Source organism: Buteo buteo, chromosome 12 (assembly GCF_964188355.1).
Source record: "Buteo buteo chromosome 12, bButBut1.hap1.1, whole genome shotgun sequence".
Lineage (NCBI taxonomy): Eukaryota > Metazoa > Chordata > Aves > Accipitriformes > Accipitridae > Buteo > Buteo buteo.
In genome coordinates, this window is record NC_134182.1 from 31,468,784 (window position 1) to 31,493,839 (window position 25,056).

At 36.2% G+C, this 25,056-nt stretch overlaps 1 protein-coding gene across 6 annotated transcripts in view; it reads right to left on the reverse strand.

The window, feature by feature from the left end:
• Positions 1–25,056, reverse strand: part of RYR2 (ryanodine receptor 2) — a 455,131-nt gene that overhangs the window by 241,404 nt on the left and 188,671 nt on the right. For all 6 annotated transcript variants that reach the window (XM_075043205.1, XM_075043203.1, XM_075043202.1 and 3 more), the window contains 3 exons: positions 21,781–21,877; positions 9,976–10,050; positions 6,510–6,666 (listed from right to left, as the gene is read on the reverse strand). In XM_075043205.1, the coding sequence (XP_074899306.1) occupies positions 6,510–6,666; positions 9,976–10,050; positions 21,781–21,877 (329 nt within the window). The remainder of the gene's footprint in view (positions 1–6,509; positions 6,667–9,975; positions 10,051–21,780; positions 21,878–25,056) is intronic.

Below are 25,056 nucleotides of genomic sequence, written 5' to 3' on the forward strand. Positions count from 1 at the left end.
GTGTATCCATTTCACCTGCCTAGGAAAGAACTGGGATCATAATAGACAGTACATGTCATTATTGAAACATAAAAGCTTACAAAGCAACACCAAATACATTGAATCCCCTAGCTGAACCAGGCATTCACCTCCAGAAGCTTTTTCTTGGGGATTTGGGTTTTTTTTCCCAGCCTGGAAAAGGTGAGCACCTCCTTACAATATATTTCCAACTGTCACAGAGAGATGGCCTTCAACCAGTCGCTGCCCATAACTGCCTGACAATGGGCTCAGTATTTCCTGAGAAAAGAAATCTATTTCTGTGTGACTGGCCTGTTGACATACTGTAAAAGAAGAATGGCATGACCGTGCTTCAGTCCAGCTGGTGTCCTATACAGACAGCAGTCATTTCAGGAGAGGACATTTAGTATCCCAAACAATACTATAGTTTGTGACTATAATTTGAGGTGTTCTCCAATATCCAGCTCTTCTAAGAACCAACTCCTTCCCCACAGACATCAGTTTATAAGACAAACAGCCTTTGCATCCTGCTTCATGGCAAAGCATCCATTTAAAGTCTCTCCAAAAGCATATGGTTCAACAGACTGATATACCTTTTGTCTGCCTGCACTAGTTGTTAAATCCAAAGGTAAGTATGGAAAAAACACGTTACAAAGGATCAGTATATATCTCATTAACTGTAGGAAGGATGTTAATGTCGTTACGCCCAAAACTTCTCAGGGGACTTTGACCTTCTTCATGGCAAGTTGGATCTGCCTGTTCCTGAGGCTATCGCCACTAGCTCCATTTTAGGCAAAAATCTTCTCCACCGAGAGTAACCTAAACCACTTTGACTGTTTAGTTCTGATCCATGTGATCAAGTTATTGACATAGAAACTATTCATCATTCTTCTGGGAGGAGAGGGAACACATCACAATTGTTGAAGCAGTTGAAGCTGAGACTACTGTAACGCTGCAGTTGCTGTGCTGCTCTCCCTTTCACAGCTTCAGCAGTGCAGGCAGGTTCACTGGTGCAGTAACTCCCTGTGTTCTGCTTCTGTATATGTTCACACATGCCCACATAAGAAACTGTTTAATTTTCACCACTGATTAAAAAAATCATCTGTGCAAATTCCAGGCCTGTTCTAGGCCATACATTCAGGGTGCAAGATGATCCCCTCAACCAAATACAGCTTCAACCTCCTCTGCTTCTCCTGAGCAGCAGCAGAGGACAAGCCACTTCCTTCAGTTCCTCAGAGTAATGTTACAAACAATGAGACAAAAAGTTCTAAATGTTCTATTCCACTACAACCAGGAAAGGTTAGGAGAATGATTACACCATACACATGTGCCTTGAGAATTTGGGGAGACAGCTTCACACTGAAAGATGACAAAGATTGGGTTTTTGAAATGAACAGAAAACAATCTCTAATTTATTAAAGGATTTTTAAAAGTATTTATTAAGTAAAGGGAGATGTCATATAACTAGATTTTCACCCTACAATTATGAGTGCATTTTGAAGCACTTAAAAAAGCAAACCTTCAGCTGAAATTCTTATTATGACTTTTCATAACATTAAGCTTCCAGATATAATATACTCATCAATTCAGATTATTAAACTGTTTCTTGATACAGATGTTAATTTCACTATCTTGTAAATGCCCAATTCCTTAAGTGCTGAAATTCTTATTAAAATCTTGTCCATTGATAGATGGTAATAACTGATTTAGTAATACATCTGATGCCAATTACCGAGTTATTGTGTGCTTCTGTTTCATTATTGATTCACTATTTTGTTCATATTGTTTCTCTAAATGTTGTATTCAATTCCTTCAAAACCCAGCACAAATAACCTGAATGTAATAACAGTTGGAAATTGAAAAGCTACTTATAATAGGACATTGCACACAAATGATGATACAGGAAAAAATAAATTAGGTCCTGCTATCATATGAAGAAATGACAGCCTGATTTCAAGCTCCAGTCTTTTGAGTTATCTTCATAACTAGAAGGTAGTGTGAACCTGTGTGAACATACTGTACTTCCACATTGTAAGATTTTCTTTTTTTCCCCAAGTCTTCCTCCTCGCAACTAATTTCTTAAGATATGAAAATATGAATTCACAAATTTTCTCATAAAGCACTGTCAATAACAGGAGGGATTATTAATTTTAAATATTATTCTGTACTTTTTTAAAATCTACTGACTGTAACAGAAATTGAAGGGTTTTGATATTGAAATCTTCATACCAATTAGAATTAACATTAAATTTACTTAGCATTAAAACTGCAGTGCCAACAATTTGCCAAACAAAATCACCAACCTCACCTATGTAAGTACACTGACAACTCTGTGTGTAGGTTTAGAGCCCAGACTGAATTCAATCACATTCAGTTGAGCTCTTTCCTGCAAAATAAACATAGCAGCCAGGAACAGAAAACAGTACAAGTTGGATTAAATATAGGAGAGAAATGGAAAGCTAGGGGATCGTGTGAGAGCAGTCGGTATTAGAGCATTCATTTGGGAGCTTCAAGACATTGAGCTTTTTTGGGGACTGAACAGGAACCACAAATTGTTTATAAAGGGGAAGATTTGAATAGAGTGCTGGATTCATGCCAATAAACAGCAGGTAGTTGAGAAAGTACATACAATGAATCAATCTCATTATCAACTGTAAAATAGTTCATCAGTGAAAATCAGGATCTGAAAACCATCAAAAATCACCATGTCACTGCTTAGTAAATTGCATTTTAGTACAGACATTATGCGATGCAAGTTTCCAGCCCACTACCCTCTTACCATAACCTGTCATTACATAACCATCTGCTAATTCTTCCTCCAGCATATTTACAAAGAAAACCTTCAGTTTTATTTGCAGTCTAGGCCCATTCTCAGACAATCAACTTTTTCTAAACAAAGATCAAAAATCTTCATTCATTACACCAGAACAAAAAGAAACAATTGGTTTTTGCAACAGTCTGTAAACCACCTCAGTAATGGAAAGCAACGAGAATGCACTGGAAACAAACAGGTTTACTGCACAACATTTCCAGAAGGATGTGCTCTTTATAAACCATTTTTATTCCATGCATACAAAAATTGAAGCCAATCTTCCCACATTTGTTGTGGGCTAAATGGACAAAATAATTTTAAATGGTTTTATCTTAATATTGAAAAAAATTATTCTATGAAGCCTTGCCTTAAATGTGTTATTTCACTCTAATGTTTCTGTTTAATTCCTCATAGCATTCCAAAATGGATTCCCATGATTAAGGTTTGTCCTTTCAATTTTATCTCTTGCCATCTGACCCAACCTATACCTTCTGTGGCACACTTCCAGGACTGACTTTCTAGCAGATCTCACTGACTGGAAGAAGCTAATTCATGACTGCTCTTTAAGCTGACATTATTATATTTCCTATGAAATTTTATTAAGAAAGGGGTGAAGATATAAAAATACAGGCCATAAAATTTTATTAAAATTGATGTATTTCCATCCACTAGAAAAGACTGTGGACAGGAAAAGCAGACTGTACAGAATGCACCAACGTTTCTAAATTAGTAAAATTACCTTATTTCAGTGGAAAAGTGATATTAACCTAACACTTTTTATCAAAAAGAATCAATATTTAGCAAATACGAGAGAAAAAAAACCCACAGAACTTAATCACTACAAACTCAATTCTATTAAAGAGCCATATGTTTGGGGAATAAATTGTAGATATCTGTGGACATCCTGTGCTGAAGCGAGACTGAAAGAGAGAAAAAAGGAATTTTCTGAATTTCAGATACTTGAAAGCCTAATATAATTCTCATTTAATGATAATTATTAGGGTAATATATAATAACCAGAGCATAAAGCCCAATTCCCAGAAAAAAATGAAGAGACTGTTAGCTCTTCAGAATATCCATATCTTCTGAGTGCTGTTAGGCTTGTGATGTTTTTAAGCTTTCAGATTTCTTTATTTTGCTGAGATATTTAAAAAATTTTAACACATAAGAAGATTCTGATCTAATTTTTCAACTTCTTTACCAGAATATTGTGTTTTGGAGGGGGAAAAAAAAAAGTACATATGTGTGTGTGTGTTACTTTGAGCATCTGAGAAAAGTATTCTGGTTCATATAAGACATCTTACAAAAAACCTTCAGCTTTTTGGTTCTCTTCCACTTATTTTTTAAATGCAGTACTGGCAAGCTAATGTGTTTAAAATGATGAGTAAGGGCCATGCAAAAAATAAGGTTAAAAACAAAAATAAATATTGAGCATTTACATTTGCAGCTGAATCTTCGGATTTACAGGATATACATTTTCAGTATTTTCTCTACAAACATGAAAACTGCTTTTCATTTGGAAATTGAAATTATCATCTACCCACATGCCTGAAGGAACTGAGTCTTTAACACTGCAAATAAGGGTATTCTTCCCCTATATCTGGTTTTGCCTATTTAGAGCTAACTTATCCATAGCACAACAAATAGGATCTTCATAATTCTTCCTTCACTACCTAAAAAGTAGTGGAAGGAAGAATTATGACTGTGGCAAAAAAAGGACTGAAATTGCTATAAGAAAGATCTAGCCACTTGATACACTCCCAACTATTAATGCTCTGTATTCACAGATTAGGGGCTGCCTCTTATCCAGGAATAATTATTTTGGGCTAACTACATGCAACAACACAAGTGAAAGGTTGGATGATTTGTCCATACGTGCTCAGAGGGAAAGAGACCCCTAAAGCTGCCTACTTTCTCTACAGAAGCCTTTCTACGACTGCTATAATTTTGAAATATTTATTTAACACTCTTTTCCAGAGAGGGAAGGCACCTAAAATTTTTAATGCCTGTATCCTAATAAAGTGAAACATGACACTCCTTTAAGAAGTCCTAAGCAGGAGACTGGATTCATTCTCAGCAATGAAGAGCAAACCATATACTCCTCCCCTGTGGCATCTCCATAATTCCTTCCAAGTAAGTCTTTAGTTAAAATGAATGTCGATATACACAAAATTAACATCAAATATGATCTTCCAAACTTCCAATTTCTTTGAAAATCTGTATTTAAATATCAGTAAGGTTATAGCTGGCACATGTCAATTAGCTTATAGACCCCTCTTAAAATACTCTCATGTTACTTAAAGAATTGATTACCATAACATGTTTCTACATGCCCCAAAGCCTTTTATCTCTGCTCTGGTCAGCATAGAATAGGTTTGGTCACTTAACAACAACTAAATCAAAAAATGTTAACTTTTTATTTTGAACACGGCAGAACAAAACCACTTAAAAATATACATCCTCAGAATATTTCCAAATAACACTTCCAAATTCAGGTAGAAAAAAAAACAAATGAAGAAACTTCAAATACAACATTGTCTAATCTCCAAAACACATGTCCATATGCTACTTAGAAAACAGAGTTGAGCCACCTCCTCCATATCAACAAATGATACTCTCTGTATTGCTAACTATTCTTGCCTTCACGTAACACGTAGAGCGCAGTATATTGTTCCACTCATTTTGGAGTAACCCCTGCTGAAGACTCCATCTTGAGAATCAGTGAATGAATTATTTTATCCCTCTTGCTTCCAAGGAGAATAACTATTGAGATCTATAGTAACTGCAACAGGAATTCCCCAATGCAGTTGCACTGCATTGTCCTAAAATACTTAAGTATTTCTATGGCTTTTCTAGCTGGTTAAAAAAAAAAAAAAAACATTGTCTGGGCCTCAAAACAATCACCTGAACTAAGTCTTTGTTATCAGAGTGCAAAAGTCGAACATATACCTGCTTTCAGGTATATATTCATTTATCATCTTCCCAAGCAGACAAATAATTTAAAATACATAAAGTAAATGCTACAAATAAGTTACTGAATAATTCCGTTTATTATTACTACAGATTTTGGAAGATAAATTTTTAAGAAAACAACATTAGTATTGGAAAATTTTCAGCAACATCATGCTGCAGGTGAAAAGTATGAGAAATCAAAGGACATTAAAAAATTTAATCATAGTATTATTTTAAACTGTTTACCCACTACACAAAATATGGTTCTGATTTTGAAATGCTTATTGAAGGTGTCAAATGAAAATTCAAACTATGGTAACTTTAAATTAGACTCCAATAAAGTACCTGATGGAAGAAATCCCGATTTTCCAATTTAATTTAAATAACCCATAATACTATAAATTTTCCCTATGTCAGCCAACAGAGATAAGAAGCGAAGTACCAGGGAAGTTCATCAGAAAAAACAAATAAGAAGCGAGGAAACTGTTCAAAAGTGGGCTAGCAGTAATAAATAAATAAATAAATAAATAAACAAACCCCACAAACAAACAGCCAGGTAGCATTACCCAAAAGAAGTATGATAAAAGAAGCTTTCTAGATATTATTTATACTGAGTTTGGGTTTTTTTTTTTAATTGGTGAAAAGGAAGAAGGCTCCAATAACTCATGCAGTAGGAAATACCTAAATCTTGCTTACTAAAGAGATTGGAATTACTACTAGTTATATTAATGCTGCACTGATTCCATACCTTGGAGGACCGAAAACAGAATGCTGTAGATTTTACATCTGCTTTCTCTTTGTCTGTAAGAAGAAGACTCTTGTCATCCAGGAGACTTAAATATTTTCCTGTTGTTATATGTCTTAGTCTGAATGGCTGTCCCCATCTGATGTGGCTGCCACTCCACCTAGGAAAGTTCAAAGGAAACGTTTTTGGTTTTTTAAAATAAAACATAGATTTTTACTACTGGCAAAAATATTTTAAAATACATTATATTACCAACTAGTTGGTAAAAGGGTAAAATGCTAAATGTTGGATTACCAGTAAGAAAATGGCTACTTTGTGGTTACCTCCTATAAAACCATTCTAATAAATAATCTTAACCTCTGCCTTTACACATGCTGCCTTAGTTCAGACTGAATTCTTCTTGAGAGAAGATATAGACCGCCCACAGAAAAGGAGGCTTATGCCGTACACAAATGCTTAGATCTGCCAGGTCCTTCTCCAACATTTCATCTACCAGCAGCTGGGTTTGTTCGCTCTCCCAGAGCACTCTACTTTCAGCAGTCAGCACGCTTTAGGTACACTTTAAATAGTGTGCAAAAAATAAAATAGCCAAGTAAATAAATAAATAAATAAATAAATAAATAAATAAAACCCCTCCTAAAATAAGTTTTAGAAATTATTAAGCAAAGACTGGCCCAGATTCTTCATATTCTATAGGAGGAAATGAAGGAAGAAAGGCAAGGATTTTCTAAGTTCCCTAAGAACTTCTCAAGTTGAAATATAGGCTGCAGGTTTCTAACTTCTTGACTTAAACTGAAAAGTCAGCTCTTCTGTTCTTCCTGATTAACTCCTGAAGATAAGCTTCTGTAGGGGTTACTAAGGAGGATGTATTTCACAAAGCCTTTTCAGAAGGCTTCTTGAATATTCCTTAGACTGGAAAATTGCAACAGGATGTTTTCCTGGACCTTCACAAAACTTTCTTCAGTCTTACATCTTCAAAAGTTTACACTTTAGATGTATGTGCACACTGCTTTTTGGAGAGGAAATCATATATTTATTTTGTGTTTGCAAAATGCCCATCATAATAGAGTTATGACACACTGCCAAGGTTCTGATGTGCTTCCACAAATACTAGTAATTCCCTATGCTTACTCTGGCTTCCAGTAGCTTAAAATTATCAACAGATGTTCACTTCATATCAATGAAATATACAAACACATCCTTATGAACTTAACCTGATTATAAACTTACTCCCACATCAGAATTTTTTATTTGTTTTGGGTTTGTGTGGCAAGGTTTTGGTAGCCACACAAACCCAATACAGTATTACTGCATCTTCTCACTTGCATTTAAAGTAATTCCAGGTACAGCATTTAAAAACATAAAAAGTTTTCATGTAAATGTTTTGTATATATTCATGTACCAGTCTGAAAATCCCTTAAGTTAGCACTTATGCAGGTTTAAGTCATTTTCATTTTCCTTGACACATACATGTAGCAGATTAAAGCACTTCCACCTAATCAATATAAATATCCATTTGTTTAAGCTTGTCTTCTTAAGAGTTGGCCATACTGTACACAGAGTATGCCAAACCGATTTGGCAGACATTTTTAAAGTGCGAGAGTTTTTAAAATGCAAGAGCAATACCTGGCTTCTGTTTTGTAACAGGATTTATTACATTTCACTAATTAAACTTCTAAACCTTTTTAGTTATTTGTTTTAAAGAGGCCAAAAGAATGAAAAGGTTTTCCCCTCAACTGTTTTCTTTTGTAAACTAAATAGTCTCTTCTGTTTAATTCGAGGTGAAAGGACTTTGGGGAGGAAGGAAATATGGAAGCTTTGTATCTCAGACATGCATTTCTTTTTTTCTGTTCAGCAAAATCAGTATACTCCACAAAAGCACATCTATGTATCAGTGTTCTAGCACAACTTCAGCTTCTCAGTTAAGTAAAATGTCAGGTCATGAATCTCAGCTATTGTATTCCTGGGTCTGGTAAAACACATCAGCTCTGCACCTTTCATATTATGGGCCATGCTGGGGAGCTGCCTTTTCCCTAGTTTGATTCAATTTTCTCTTGGACCCAGTAGCTATGGACCTTAAGAAAAAGAAAATAATAAATGTAGTGCAATTGAGCCATGCCCCTTGTTCATGCCTGCAGGATAGGAAAAAGGACAATTCATGTTCACTTACAAGAAAGGCCTTCTGAGCAGGAAGTATCTTGTGAAGCCATTTCTGACTACTAAAAATTCTTTTCTGCAATGTGAGAATACGATCCCTATCACCTTTTGGGAAAGGAAGCAACACTGAGCAATAGTATGTGGCATCCCATGGCAGGGCATCCCAACAGGCAGTCTGCATGTGCACGCAATTTTCGTGAGAGTTCTCCACTAATGAGGAGAGTTCAGAAACAATGATTCCTTCAAAATCATATAAAATTAACAGAATTAATATTATCTGCAGTCATTCTGGGAAGGACTAGAACTGATGGAGGACTTCAGGCATGCAAATACTAAATTACAAATTGAAGCATTTGCATGAATAGTAATATGCCTGCAATTCAGCAATTAATGTACATAGCTATTACAGTATCATACAGGAAAACAAGGAGGGTGAAGGACTTGTAGGAGAGAGTGTTGTTCTTGGGATTTTATTTGGGGTTTTTTTTCTTGGTAAGAAAGTCATGTTCCTTAAGAAGAAAGATTACTGTTGCCTTTGCTTAGTTGTTTTGACAGTTCTTACAATTTCTTGCAGTCATGTATGTTCAAATGTTTACACTTCAAAAGTTTGTACACAATGCCTGTCAAAGTGAGATATATGACAGCTGTAACGGAAACCTGTAACTTCTCAAATCCCCACATTGCTCCAGTACCACTGCTTATTAGGCAAGTACATGCAATGAGGAAAATAAAAAGCCAGAGATCCCTCCACAGTTTCATTGTTGTCACTTAAGCACTCTCAAGGTCAACTTTAGTCCAAAGCAAAAATATTACTGCCCTACCAATGACATTTAACATCATCCTATTAAATAAAATGCACACAGAGAAAACAGCATCATTAGAGTGCAACCTTTTGTTAAGCTGCCCTGATTTAATCTCTAAAAAGCAATAATTCATTAGTCACTAGAAATTTTATCACAAGTACATTTGTAATACAATTTAAGTGCAATTTTACAGTGCAATTGCCTTAACAAACAAGGCACAATTCCTTACTATCATTCCAACACTTCCAACAATGCAAGGTAACATTTTTTCCTGTAAATTTTTGCCTTTAAAGACTTCCAAATGGCTTAAACAAGTTAGGGGGTGGCACACAAATCATTATTTTTAAGGTAAAGAGTTTTTCATGAAAGTGACATAGAGCACTTTTCGAAGATTATTTTAGCATTATCAGTCTGGTTTTATAGTTATCAATCCGATTTTACAGGAACACTCTTACTATACAAAAAGCGCCCTGCCAAATGGACTTCTCTTTCTGAGAGATTTTACTTACGCAACTCTTAGAGTCTCTAGTCGCCAAAGGGAACGAGCATGAATTGACACAGCACCGCCTTCATAATGGACAGTTCTGAAAATCAAGCAAAGGCACAGACTAAATGCTCAGCTCTCTTGGAAGAGTTCATCATATTCGTTTGTTCATTTAACTGCATCTCATAATTATTGCAACTGTCCGATTCAAAGGTTATCAGATTCAAAACCAGCTCTTATCAATCAAGAGCTTCAGACTTAGTTACTAAAATTTTGTTTTAATTGTCTTTAGCATCCATTATTGTGATATTCACAACAACAAGATTTATACAGTGTTTGCTCAGACCTCTTTCTTAGTGTTTTAAGGATAGAGAATCCAGGAGAAAAAAAAAAAATCAAAAAAATCAATAGCCTGAATTACAGTATTTCTAGATTCTAACAAAAAACAAATATCAAATTATGATAAAGATTTGTGGTCACTGCATACATGTCACAAGTCGGGTAATTTTTTCTCAGAGGTTATACTATTAAAATAACCATGCAACTTATTACATTGAATTATGAAAATTCACTTATTTGGCACTGTATTTTATTATCATAGCACCTGAAGTTTCACAACCACACTGATACACTCTTAACACATCTCAGATGTTAACAGCTTTCTATTTCCAAATTTTAATACGTAAAGACTCCTCTAGTTCCTGCATATAACCAGAAATCTAAGTGCTTCTAAAAAACAGTCAATTAAGCCTAAAAAAAGGTTGGGAGGTTTTTTCCTCCATTATTCTACATACAGATAAGTGACCTATATTGGATCCAAGAAATTATTTAGATTTATGGTCACCAAAAGCCCCGAGTAGGTAACCTGGCTTCTTTTCAAAGTAAACACTGAGAATGTGGTGAGTATTAAGCACTGCCACTCTAGATTTAGGCAGCCGTTCTTTGGACTGCTTCCTGCCTGCACCTTTATTTCTGCCCTAAGACACTGCCAGAATTTAAAAACCTAGGCCTTTCCTTTGGGAAAATGAATAAAGGAGTCACTTACGCAAAGGGGTGCTGTCACTACACTTATCAGATCAAGTCTGTCAGGGAACACTGCCAAAGAATGACCTAGTTGCATGGATCCTGGAAGAGCTTATGAATTGAGTAAATGTTGTGATCTTCAGCCAAGATCAGGCACTGCCAAAAATAGCCAGAGGCATAACTTTAGGGGATATTAATATTGAAATTGTAGGCATTTCCCATTGTTTGTTAGAAGCAATTTTTTGAGGACCACAGGTTTGGAATCAGGCACCTAGTACCTACTAGGCTTTAGCTTCCAAAGTCCTCCTGTGGATATAATACAGAGGAACTGCATGCATAGCACAGAGGAAAACCCAGCATTGAAAGAGATGGTTCAAAACCAAAAGAAATAGTGAGTTAGAATATAATTCTCAGTACTGTTAACAATAGATGAAACTACAGATGTGCTAAAATTCATCTTGGAATATGCTAAAAAGTATTGCCATGGTTTAAGCCCAGCCAGCAACTAAGCACCACTCAGCTGCTCTCTCACTCCCCCCCACCCAGTGGAATGGGGACGAGAATTGAAAAGAAGTAGTAAAACTCGGGGGTTGAGATAAGAACAGATTAATAACTAAAGTAAAATTAAATACAATAATAATAATAATAGTAATGAAAAGGAAGATAACAAAAAAAAAAGAGAGAGAGAAAAAAAACAAACAAGAGAAGACAAGCGATGCACAATGCACTTGCTCACCACTCCCTGACCGACACCCAAGCAGCGATCTGCTCCTCCTGGCCAACTCACCCCAGTTTATATACTGAGCATGATGTTCTATGGTATGGAATATTCCTGTGGCTAGTTTGGGTCAGCTGTCCTGGCCATGCTCCCTCCCAGCTTCTTGTGCACCTCCTTGCTGGCAGAGCATGGGGAACTGAAAAATCCTTAACTTCAGATAAGCGCTGCTTAGCAACAACTAAAACATCAGCATGTTATCAACATTATTCTCACACTAAATCCAAAACATACTGTACCAGCTACTAAGAAGAAAATTAACTCTATCCCAGCTGAAACTAGGACAAGTATTAAGGAAATACACTCCCAGACATTGCAAAAGAATGAAGACAAATTATACAGGAGAAAAAAAGGCTAAAAGTATATTTTTTATATAATAGATATTATATCTATCTAAATATATATGTTAATATATATTTAGATATATATATCTATATAAAATAAATATTCCACACTATAATCACAGAACCACTCACACTGAATATTCATGACCCATGTATAAATAGAAACTCTGGCACATGCTCCATGTACCACGTACCAAAAAGAAGTTATAGTTATATATATAAACATGTGCAAAATCCTCCCCTTGTCCTTATATCCTGTATTTTCTCCACGTATTATCTTAGTCATTTGTTGCAATTGTTGTGGTGCTAGGAGCAGCTGAGAGGTATTAGTAAGTCTTTCCTATCTCTCTCACAGAAAGGAATGAAATTCAATCTTATTTTTTTATTGAAATTGACCTTCATTAGTACAGTAAAATGCAAATGCTAAACAATCTTGCATTCAGCTGCTTCTCTGTTCAGACACTGTCTCTTCTCTTCAGGCATTTGTTCAAATTTTTGTTCTGCAACTAATAGACTGGGTTTATGTTGTAACGTCTAAACAATAACAGATCAAATGTCCCCCTGGTTGGTTGGGTTGGGGGTGGGTTGTTTGTTTAGGGGGTTCGGGGGTGGGGGAATGTTTGGGGGCTTTTTTAAAAGCCAGAACATTCTGATTACATCCTGGCTTATTTCAGTATGAACCTCACTGACAAAAATGCATTTGGAGCTCTTGCACTTGCATAATACAAAATTTAACAATTTTATTCAGCAGTTTTCAAGTCATTAAATATATGAGAAATTAGGCCAAAGCAAAAGCTTAAATTAATCCGAATATTTCATTTTTAAGTTGGTACCTTGTTACTTTTCAGGGATGCAGTTCTTTCTCACAGTGGAAACCCAGAAGCTGTCACCAGTTTCTCAGTCCAAGTACACTTTTGAAGGTAGCTTTGGATTACACATAGCAGTTGGGTCAGTGTAATTTTAAACACATAAAAAAACCTCCCATTGTGAACTTAAAAGAATGGCTTCTAATGGGTGAAGTGGTTTTCTTTTATGTGACTGTCCATCCATTATTTCCTTTTTCTGTTCTTTCAAAGGGGAGCTATCAGTCTTGGAATGGTCATGTAAGATGAGAAAATTATAGTAAGAAAGAAATCCTAGATAAAAACATGCAATTTGTTTACCAAAGGACATAAAAAGATCCTGGGATTGTCTCTTATTTCCATATGAATGAATGGATACAGTAGCAACAGAGGGACTGAAGGCATAAAGGCAGTGATAGCACTTTAGGGACAAAAGTCAAAAAGGCAGCAGCAAACCCTCAGGAAAAGAGTAAGAGACAGCAGTCCAGAGGGGGACTGAGAAAGAGCTGGGGACTGGAGGGCTAGGGATCAAGGATCCCAACAGGGAAGCAAAAGAAGAAGCCCAGAGACTGGGGTCACGGATGGAGCAGCAAGACTTTTGTATGGGCAGGAAAAAAGGTATGTGCTACAAAAAAACAAGGTTGCACAAAGCACTGGAATAGGGTGTAAGCTCTTGGGTCTTTAGCTAGGTATTGTCTTCTCTACAGAAAAGATGGCAAAGAAAAGGTGACTTTGAATAAAAGATATCTCATCTTCATTGAAAGACAAGTCTCTTTGCCTTTATCATAAGAGTACGCATAATAACCATTGTCCCAGAGCAACTGAATAAATTCATAACTCAAACCATCTCATATGTTTTTATTCTAAGAAATCTAAAGTTCATTTTTAACTTCTTTTGTGAAAATAAATGTAGTAAACTGCTCTGAGATTGCTCACACCAGCTTCCTTAGTACTTGCTCTATATAAAAAAGTTATTTGATAGGATGCACCTCATTTCTTTTTATATATTCTTGACAACAGTTCAGTGCTGAAAAAGAAGTATGACTTATAATATTTTAATCCTTCCTGAAACTCACACTGGTAAACCATATCAGATACTGGTATTACTAGGTCAATGAAACATTGCTAATAATGACGTATGAATAACCCACAAAAATTCTCTGACTATCAAAGAGTTACTACACATTTACATTGATAGGATGGAAAAAATAAAATTTTGAGTTGCAAGGTGCACAGAAGATGCACATTACTTCCCAAACAGTAGAAAAAACCTGCGCATTACAAAACCTTTTTATGAAATTATAAGTAAATGCATGAGGAAAGTACAAAAAGCAGCAGAAAAAGAGAGGACAACAAGACCTATGATGAGTGTTAGTCTTCGCCTAGAAAGCTTGGGATACATTATATCTTCTGAGCCATGCCCATAACACTACTTCTTGATGGTTTTTTTCCTATTCTTTCCAAAGCATTTTATCTGCATATTTTACACTTATGGAATAAGGCTATTAACCACTTTTATTTCAGATGAAAATACCCATAAGGAATTCGGAACCTTTGAGAATTTCCAGTTCATCTTTACTATAAACCTTAATCTAGTTAATTACTTGGTGCATGAAGTCATTTTTCGTCTGACCTACGCCCGTAAGTTACTTTACAACATCACCCTTTCCCTGACTCTGTCCTTAACCTCTCGAATTCCCCTTCACACCAGGAGTTGAGGAGAGCTGGAACTCGCCGCCGGGTGTCCCTCCCAGCGCCGGGGCGTGATTCCAGCACCACGGACAGCGCAGCGCCCGCCCCGCGCCCCCTCACTCCTTCCCAGCGCCCTCCTCCAGTCTTCCCAGGTGGGATGCAGAGGCAAAGCGAGGGAAAACACAAAAAAAAAAAAAAAGAAAAAAGAAAAAAGAAAGAAAAAAGCAAGCTTGATGTCTGAATCTCTCGTCTCCAATTACGCTAACAGATTAATCACACAGTTTTAAAATAGACTACCACATATCAAACCCCCCGTGGAATCATTACTGAATTCATATTCTTATTAAGGTATTGTTGAGCGGAGAGAGGGCAATCATTGCAGTGAAATTCACTGACTACAAAGGGCATTAAATGAGGTTAAAATAAATTACATTCAATGACAGTGTTTCGATACTGCTGAAGTAGTCTTGGTTCAAGAACCCCTAAGTTCTATAGCAAGGAAATAATGGAGTAAAACTCAGTAACTTGGAATGAATCAGGGCGCCATAAATATGGCATAAATAACATAACAATACTGTACCTGGATTATACACAAATTAATAAATCCCAATAAGATGTCAAAGTTCAAGTTAAAGAAATTGTTCCAATTCCTTCAATGACAGGCAAGGCTGATCTGGTTTTAATTTGAAAAATCAGCCACTAAAGAGCTCCATGGATTTTTTTTCAAATTAATTGATAAAAGTACAACCATTACTATTCAAGGCTCGTGGGTTGTTTTGGGCGTGGGGGGAAAGTTATTGATTTATGCTGGGTGAAAACTTTCTGAGTTCACATTTCAGTCATAAACAATCCTTCACACGCGCCAGATCCCAGGCTTTCTGGGCTACAGCAGTCCTCACTAGTTCATAATACCACATCAAAGAGTGTATTTTACCTGTCTGAAGAGAATGGCATGGAAAGGAAAGTGAAAAGGAGCTGCGATTGGCTAAGTCACATTGATTTTGACTTTCACCACTTTAAAACCCTGTCTATCCATTTCTGAGACTAACACAAAATGTTCAAAAGAATTCACAAAAGCCTTAACGTAATATGTTTAACCCAAAGAAACTCTCAAAGGCAGCAATGACAAAACTGCTTCTGGAATGGGGCTACACATCTACATTCCCTCATGAAGGCCTATTCTGACTGGGTGGTTTGAGGAATTGGAGCCTGTTCCACCTCAGGTGATACTTCGCAAAAGCCAGGAGCACTTTGCTCTGGTAATTTCTTTCTGTAATGATATATTTCTGAAGGGTCCAAATTGTACTGCAGTCATCACTTTAAAATACATATTGCAAATCAAAATGCACATTAGTTGTAATGGGAACATTCATGGCCCCCTACTACACTGCGAACTATGAATACTCACAGCCCTACTCCTGTGTCGACTTTAAGTTCTAAAATAATACGAATGATGGTGGTATAATAAAGAGCAAGCATCACAACCCAATCAAAAAAAAAAAATTTTGATTACGTACTTCCACTGCTATCTGCCACTAGTTTTTGGGTACTTCTAAGGAGGAAAAAAAAACAAAAACCAACACCAAAACAAACAAAAAAAAAAACCCACCGAAACTCTACAGTCATACGAAGTCCTGTATTAATAACCAGCTGACATTTTTCCAGGAAAATAAAAATTACATGCATAATACAACAATGTGAAAAATGTAAAATAATTTCTCTTAAATGAAGAGTAAAGATTCAGTTGTGATGGGGAAAAAAAAATCAGCTTGTTTATTACAATACTTTTAAAGTCTTTGCTACACAACCTGAATTTATTATTTTGCAATTTATTATTGCAATTTCTTGCAAATTTTTTTAACTGGAAGAGTGAAACAATGGTAAACAATTTCACAGAAGCACTTCAATGTATACCTGCTCTAAATGCCAACTTCCACCATAATTAGACTAAATTTATTAATTCCTTTGATATTATAAATTCACAAGTGAAGACTCAAGACTGTAATTACCAAAAAAAGATTTAAAAAAAAAAAAAAAAAAAAAGTGTCACAATTTCAACAGGAAAAGATGCCAAATGAAAGCAAAGACCATTTCAAGGTACTTGTAATACAAACAGTGATTTAAATCTTCTGCTGGATAATTGTAGACAAAACCCCACCCAAAAAAGAAGTATTAAAAATCATTAACAAATTTCTTATGTATGAAACAGGAGGAAAAGATTGGGAAAGGAGACTATGCAATCCTTTATTTCAAGATAAAAATACATAAATCAAGGAAACCCTTCTGGGTCTGTCTCATTCCCATACACACATCTGACAGAGTGCTTCTATCAGCTCATATGGTGGGAGCCAGGCCACAAACCACACAGGCAGAGAATGGAGGAAAAGGAGTCAAGATAAACAGAGACTTCCAGCTACTGTGCTGCTGCAGAAGTTTCCCCTGGCTTTGAAGATAAACAGAATCAAAGTAACCACCATAACTCCAAGCTGATTATACTATGCCTTCTCTTGTATATCTATACCTGTATTTCTTAATCTACCCGGAAATGCTTCTGAAATTTGAATTGAGCAGCTACAGAAACAACACTGCAAATTTAGGTCTACTTTGCTATAGATAAATAAGGCATTTTAAATAATAAAAACACAGTTTAAGGATTCTATGCACAAGGCTTTAAACACTGTCCTTAAACCAGCAACATACCTAACTGGAATGTGCATTAAATTATATTTGATTCAATGAAATTGCACATACTTAACCAGTTGCCTGTTCCTTTTTTGCTCTTTATTTGGGTCAGAGTAAGTGAAAACTACTAGGGTCATGCCCACTCTGCCTGTGGTGTTTTAAAAACAATACCACTACTTTTTTCTAGTGTAATATCAAGTAAACCAACATATTACCACAAACATCTCTATTTGCACTGCTTCCAACTGGAATGCTTTTTAATGACAAAGCAAACTAAGTCTAGCTAATTCAGGGAGAATCTACTTGAAATCACTTCCCAAGGAAAAGTACATTTCTGAGTGGATAGGAAACCCCCAGCCTAGAGACTTCTGTGTGGTGAATAAGCCACTACACTTCTTAAAACTTGCTTTAAGGTTTGTGATTCCAAGTAGATCTTAGGGGGGAAAAAAATATTTTGGGCAATAAAATCCTATTTTACTATTTTTCTTGAGTTACTACTTCAAGAATCTGTTTAAATCAGTTCTCTGATCTCTCTCTCACTACACAAACAGTCAAAGTAGTCTTAAACTACTTATAGTTCAGAGATGTAATCTTTGAATAATGTCTCACTGGTGTTACATCAAGAGCCAAGTATCACTACATAAAAGGCAGCATTACCAGAGACAACGTAAGATTTCTCAGCAATTTTGACCAAATTCAGCTGGATAGCAGCAGCAGACCACTTCTCCCAGCTACCCTCCTCACTGGGAATTTAAATGCACCAAGACACAGCAGCCTTGGCAAAAAGTAGCCCAGCCACTTTGCCTCTGTGCTTACTGCCGTCATATGCCTGCAACCTGAAAAGAGGTTGTAGCCAGGCAGGTACTGGTCTCTTCTATCAAGTAACTAGGGATAGGATGAAAGGAAATGGCGTCAAGTTGAGCCAGAGGAGGTTTAGATTGGGTATTAGAAAAAACTTCTTTACTGAAAGGGTTGTCAGGCATTGGAACAGGCTGCCCAGGGAAGTGGTGGAGTCTCCATCCCTGGGGGTGCTCAAAAAACATGTAGACATGTCACTTCAGGACATGGTTTAGTGGGCATGGTGGTGTTGGGTTGACAGTTGGACTCGACGACCTTAAAGGTCTTTTCCAACCCAAATAATTCTATGATTCTATGACCTCTTGCTGCCAGGGCAGAAGGTCTGTACCGCTGAGACAACACACCACCGCTGCCTGTGGGAGGGAGGAGGCAAGGGAGGAGCCACTGGCCGACGAGCCTGCAGCCCCCTGACAGCTCCCCTCTCCTTCCAGAATTGAGGTGGCCGTGGCCAGAAGACGGTACAGAGTGGGCTGTGCATGCAAGAACCAATGTTATGGCCATCCATTACTGGCCAAAGGAGCTTTCTGGATCTCAGTTCTTTGGAGGGAGGGAACAAAATCATCCTCCTGAGCAGCGTCTCAGCTTGGGCAAACACTCCGTTTACCTGTGTCAAAAGCTGGCCCTGAACATTGCTCTTTTTCCACTGCTCATTGTGCAATTGCATCTCACCACGCAATACCAAAGTCTCTCTTCCAAAAATACAATGATTTCACCCTACTTTCTAGTGATCACGGTAGCACAATTTAAGGACCACATGGAGGGACACACAAGCTCAACAATTAAGCAAGGAAACACAGTATACATTCAGAAAAAATGGTGAGACATGGAAGAGAATTTTATAAGCTTTTTATATGACTATTTCTGCCACTATACCAGGCTTCTTCCAGTGCAGGTTGCGATGACCTTGCCTCGGAGGAAGCTTTGTTAGGTACTGTAATCATGAAAACAGTATCTGCACTGTCACTGTGTCGCAGATCTCCACTGTGCTAAATGCTGTTCCACAAAAGTAGTAACAGCTTGAGAACGTGTTTTATTTTGGACTTCTGGTAATCTTTGGAACATTTTTATACTCAAATTTATGTAACTGTATCAATACTCTAAGAATAGAGAAAAACAGCGGTTATTTTTAGAAACTGCCTAGGAGGATCCTTCACATCCAAACAATTTATTCATTCCCAGGATTAGATACCAGGTGACATTATAGAATAAAACTGTTATTTTAGGACTGTCTGATCTTTTATTTATTTGAAAACGCATAAAGAGGAGGCTTTTGCAGAAAAATGAAAAATGAGACAGAAGAATTAGTTAGTCACAACAGAGATGGACCTTCTCAGTGTTCCTTTACGCGGCCATTCTGCAGAGCAGAGCTGCTCTTCAGGCATATGCTGGGACAAAACAAACCAAGCACAACCACAATAATCTATCACCAGGCCATTTCAAAAGGCAATAAAAGGATAACATGGAATTATTATGCTCCAAATATATCATACTTTACCATGCCTTATATACAAAAGTTATGGAACTTAAATTAAAATGAAAGATAAGTAATTTATCTTAAAATTTCCTACCTGCCAAAATTACCTGTATTTTTTAATATAATTCTACCAGCAGTTAAATACTACCCATCAAAATAAGGTATGCAGACATATTGAAAACTGAAAGGAGCCACAAATTATCCTTTTAGATATTATTTTGAATAGGCAAGAGTCCTACCTAGAGATAGAAGTATAGATGTTGTAAGCAATAACTAAATTTACTAATAATTTAAGAGGGGAAAGTGTGGGGCACAGAATGATTATACCTAACTCCATAAAATTACAAGTAATCACAGATTATATTCTAGGTTTATTAGTAAAAATCATGAAAAATATTTCAGAAAAGCAATAGATGAACTTCAGAAAAGGGGAAAATGAAAAAAATTAAATTTATTTTTATTCTGTTTGTTTATTAAAGAAAGCTCCTGAACAACAAGAAAATTTCAGAAGATCAGATCTGTTTTTTATGAAGCACTGAGAAGCAATGTTTCTCAGTATTGCTATCAAGAAATATAAAGACAAAGACATAGGTACTATTTGCTGTCAACTAGCTCTGCTTCTTTTGGGGTACTAGACGGATAGAGGAAAAGGTAGACACTGTAGAAAGAAGTATAATGGTCTGGTCTGTTTACAGCACTGGTCTGCAGCTTAAGAAATGAACTCTATTCTTCCTGTGTTATAGGACGCAAAGATACATCATGTGAATGCACAAGCAGATCAAATGAATTTTTTCTTAACTTTCAACTTTGCACTCCTTTATTGCAATTTATATATCACATCAATGTTGTTGAAGAGACAGATTGTTACTGTGTTCTTAAGCATTAAGGTTCATTACTGAAGTGCTTGATCACCCTACAAATCTGCAATTACACTGCAACTACAATTTTTAAAAGGAATTTTGCAGGATTTAGACTGAAGTAAGAGCAAACACTACAGGATCCTATTTATTTATCATCTTATCTTTTCATCACTTTCAGGGTGAGGATAATAACGGCAGCAATAAACTCCAAGCTGTAATGGATCTATCGCATAGTAGCTAAAATTAAAACACGTACTGATCACATTTTAAGTCTCAGCATTTTGAAATATTTTCTGTGTTCAAAAACTATTCACTTGTATAAAAATGAGAAATAGCCAGGAAGGGTCGGTTAGCAGCTGTATAAGAAAACTCTGAAGCTTTTATCATTAATATTTAAAAATTCATAGAAAATTTTTGCTATATTTTATAAGACCTTCCAATGTCTTGTTCTTATCTTTACAAATAAGAATAAAATAGAATAAAAAAATACATTTCTATTTGCAAACCAAGAAGACTCATTTGGAAATGAATGAATAGCACTTTCTTTGTCATGGAAGTGAAGCTACCCAATAAGCTGCATTAAACAAACTGTTCCAAAATCAACATTATCATTAAGCAATCTTCAGGCTGAAGGTAGGAATAAACCATATGACACTGCCTTACTGAAAAGAAGCTTAAGGTATAATTTATTATAGCAAATAAACAAGACCTTGATTCACCCGTGTAATCACTCCACTGAGACATGCCACTTTCGGTGCCAGTCTTCTCACTATTTGGATTTATTAGCTAACAGAGAGAGACACATATCAAGCTGTCATCATTTCTCTACTTCCATTCTATGATTCTTTTAGTCAACAAATTAACCATAAACTAAGTTCTAGACTACCATGACAGGTACACCTGAGATCAATACCCAGATTAGTAGTCTTGGAGGACTGGGCAGTACTCTTAACGTACCCTGTCCTGCAGAATTTTTTGTGATTACAGAAAAACAACAGCAGTAAAGAAACCAACACATTCCATTCACAGTGCTTTTAAGTCAGTAAAGATGACAATAAGTTATCAAAAATCACTATTGCTTTCACACCCGCTAAGTGAAATCAGACTTGAACAGTACCGAAAAGAAAATGCAAGAGGCTCATGTCCAAAGTTGATCTCAACAATATTCCTTCTTATGAGTAATACATCTCATCACAATATCCTTCAAAAGTCTGTACTATCAGTGACACTTAATATTGATTCAGCAACATTCGTTATTCCATTATATGCTGGAAACCTACCTTCTTTGTTCTTCTCCGTGTTCACCCGAAGGGACTGTCAAACATTCATCCATGTGACCATGCAATAACCTCAGAACATCCCCTCCAATCAGATATCCTTGAATAAAGGGAGAAAATCAAGTCCATTTGTCTGAACATAGCAACACATAAAACTATAGTTCAAACTGTAATAAATACTATCAGTTTTGTTTCATTATTTTCTGTTGGTATTTTGTTACTTCAAAAAGAGCCAGAAGAAGAGAAAGATATCTCGTACCCTGGGGAGCCTGCTGAACATTGCCAAGTGAGAAAAGCTCCAAATCAGCAAGTAGGAAAGGGTGGATCAGGAAGAAGAGAGCCACAGACAGGGGATTCAACAGAGTTAGTGCAACTCAGAAAAAGACTGATCCAATGGAAACAAGGAAGCAAATACTTCCCTCCCAGATTACAACAGAAAAAGTGGGAGACTCTTCCATTTTACCTACTCACTTTTGGATTTCATTTAAGTTATGGATTCCAGTTTATATACTAACAGAAAAAAGATTGATTGATTTAGTTAGTTAACTTTAAAATCCTTTTTGGTGTCTTTGGAAGTTTTCTGTGAGACAAACTTCTGGGAAGATCCACTCTAATCTCTGCTTGATTTAAGATTCCTAACCTACATTTATTTGGACGCCAAAAGGAAACTCCTATACTGCCTATACCTCCACTGCACATGCAGGTTCAAAGCCAAACATTTGGCTCTGCAGTGTACAGGTACAGATATGTGCGTTCACAAACCAAGGCACAGAGCATACACGTAGCAGCACAACATTTGAAGAGCCAGGACATCACAGCCAGAAGCTGAAACTAAGGCCATAATTCTAATCAGTAAAGATATTAACAAAATAGATGCTTTTTCATCAGTGGTGTGACATAAAAAGAAATATAATTTTATGTTATCCTACAAATACTGTATTATAATCTAGTAACTGAAGAATATGAAGACTTAGTAGATTTTAAGTGCAATTCAATGGTATTTTTTCGGTCTGACAAGCTAAATGTAAACACTTGTTTCCCAAACTCAGCTTCCCTTCTTGCTAGAACTGGTGAATATCAAATTCTGCATTTGAGAAGGATGGGGTAACAAAATTCCTTGGGTTTGGTGTTATAACAAAAAGATTTTTTTAAAAAAATATTGTTGGCATAATAGACTATAAGACAGATCTCTACAGAGAAATGGTGTTGAAGACCCAACAGTCACACTGCACACATTTCACAGATTTATTTTGAAGCTACAGGAAATCTTTTTCCTGAATATATATCAGGGAATATTTCAGGATATATTTTTTAAACCTTTGAAATCATTATCAAATTAGTATTTATGTGGACAATTTTAGCACTGAATTTTTAAATTTTTGATTTTGACACATAGGGGTATGTCCAGGTAACAGCAGTTACATATCTTAATTTTTACATGGACCTGTGTCAATATAATTCTGAAGATGTTCTGCTCTGAGTAGCTTCTTTGGTTTTCTTCTTGTTTTGTTTTGTTTTTAAAGTGCCCCCCATCCACTTCACAGTACAGAATTAGCAGAATTACTTATCAGAGTCTAAAGCTCTGTTTTGACTTAATAAACTGATCTCTGCATAAGCCAGTTTTGCAGAAATTCATGTAAAAAGAAATCATTTTCTTTCAACTAACTACCTCCAATATCCTACTTCATTTTACGGACTATTTATCCATTATTTTCGCTTCAACATAATTTCATTTAACTTAAGTGTTTCACTTATTAATCTATTTTCAATGGGAAGTTTTGATTAAGAGAGAGTATCGCAGTGTAGTTATTCCTATACACTAGTGTTTTGTTTATGAAGATGACAAAGCATTTTGCAGATACTAACAAAATTAGCTTTATTTTCCTCTTCCCCCTATTTGAGGTAATTTTCTCCAGTTTGGAAACAGTTTTACTGAAGCATATAGAGTAAGGTCTTACACACTAAGTGTCAGATTCACCCTCCCTTCACAAGACAACTTTGATTACAGGAACATTTGCTGGTTTTACTAGAATAAGGCCTTTGCTCTAATTCTTTCTGACACCAGCAAGCTGATCTTGTCTAGAAAAGATACTGCTTAACAAAGATAACGTCTACACCTGAGAAAAGTGAAAATGGAAAGGCGTAGCAGCAAAGAACAAGCAAATAGACAGGGAAATGCACAGTTGCTAAAATCATATTACATCATTTTCACATGATTTCCTGTAGGTTTAAGTGTATAACATGACACTATACTCTATCATTGTGGACTTCTGCTTCACAAACAGCAAGGCAGGTCTCACTAGTGAGGTTCACCAACCAGAGGGATGTGGCACAGCACAAATCTGGGTCTCCGCTCATAAACTCTACTGGGATTATTAACATGAATGCCACACCAGTGCTGCCAGCCGTGGGAGGACAAGGAGAATGAAGTTTATAGGAAGGAACAACAGGTTGGAGAAGATTTTCTCCTCTCATCAACAGCAAGGTTTTTTCCATAAAGTTTAGGACACTGTTAAGCAATGCACTAGCATTTTTTTAATAACGGACTGCGCTAGAAACCATTTCAGAGAATCTGAATGTGCAGAACGATTCTCATAGTCTAAAACCACAGTGAATATATAGAAAGGTGTTGGCAATGCTGTCCCTGAAATCTAATGAGCAAAGCTGCCAAGAGCATTCCACAACTGTGTTTTAAAATATGCCATATGAAAAGAACTGACATGAAATTTCAGTGTATTGCCTTTTCAAAAAATAGTACCCAAAAATCCCAGGGAGTAAGAAAGAAATGACCTGCAACTTTAACCTTCTTAAGGTTCTATTACAAAACAATTATCCTGTAGGAAACTAGAAATCATTAGGTTTTACATTGTGACAGACTTTTCAGAAGAAGACGGCTGTTTTTTGATTCTCTGTGGAACCAGCATGGTGTAAATTCAGAGATCCTTGTCCTTTCATGTCAGAAGTTGCATAAAAAAAAAAAAACCAACCCTTCCTCATTCCTAAATAAAATAAATAAATTTTGGAAGTTGTTCTAGCTTGTCTCTTCCTGCCTTACCCTTCCTTTTGTTTTTCTTCCCAACCATATGCTCTCCACAAAACCATTCCCAGTCTAGGATTTCACATCCTGCTTCCAGTCCTCTTGCCCATTGTTTTACTCAGTCTCAGGAACATGTAACCAGGACTGCATACATCAGAATGATCTGAGATAATATTTTAAACTAGGACCAAAAGCCATTTAAAAAAAAATAAAAATGTTACAAATGTTATCATACCTTTAGC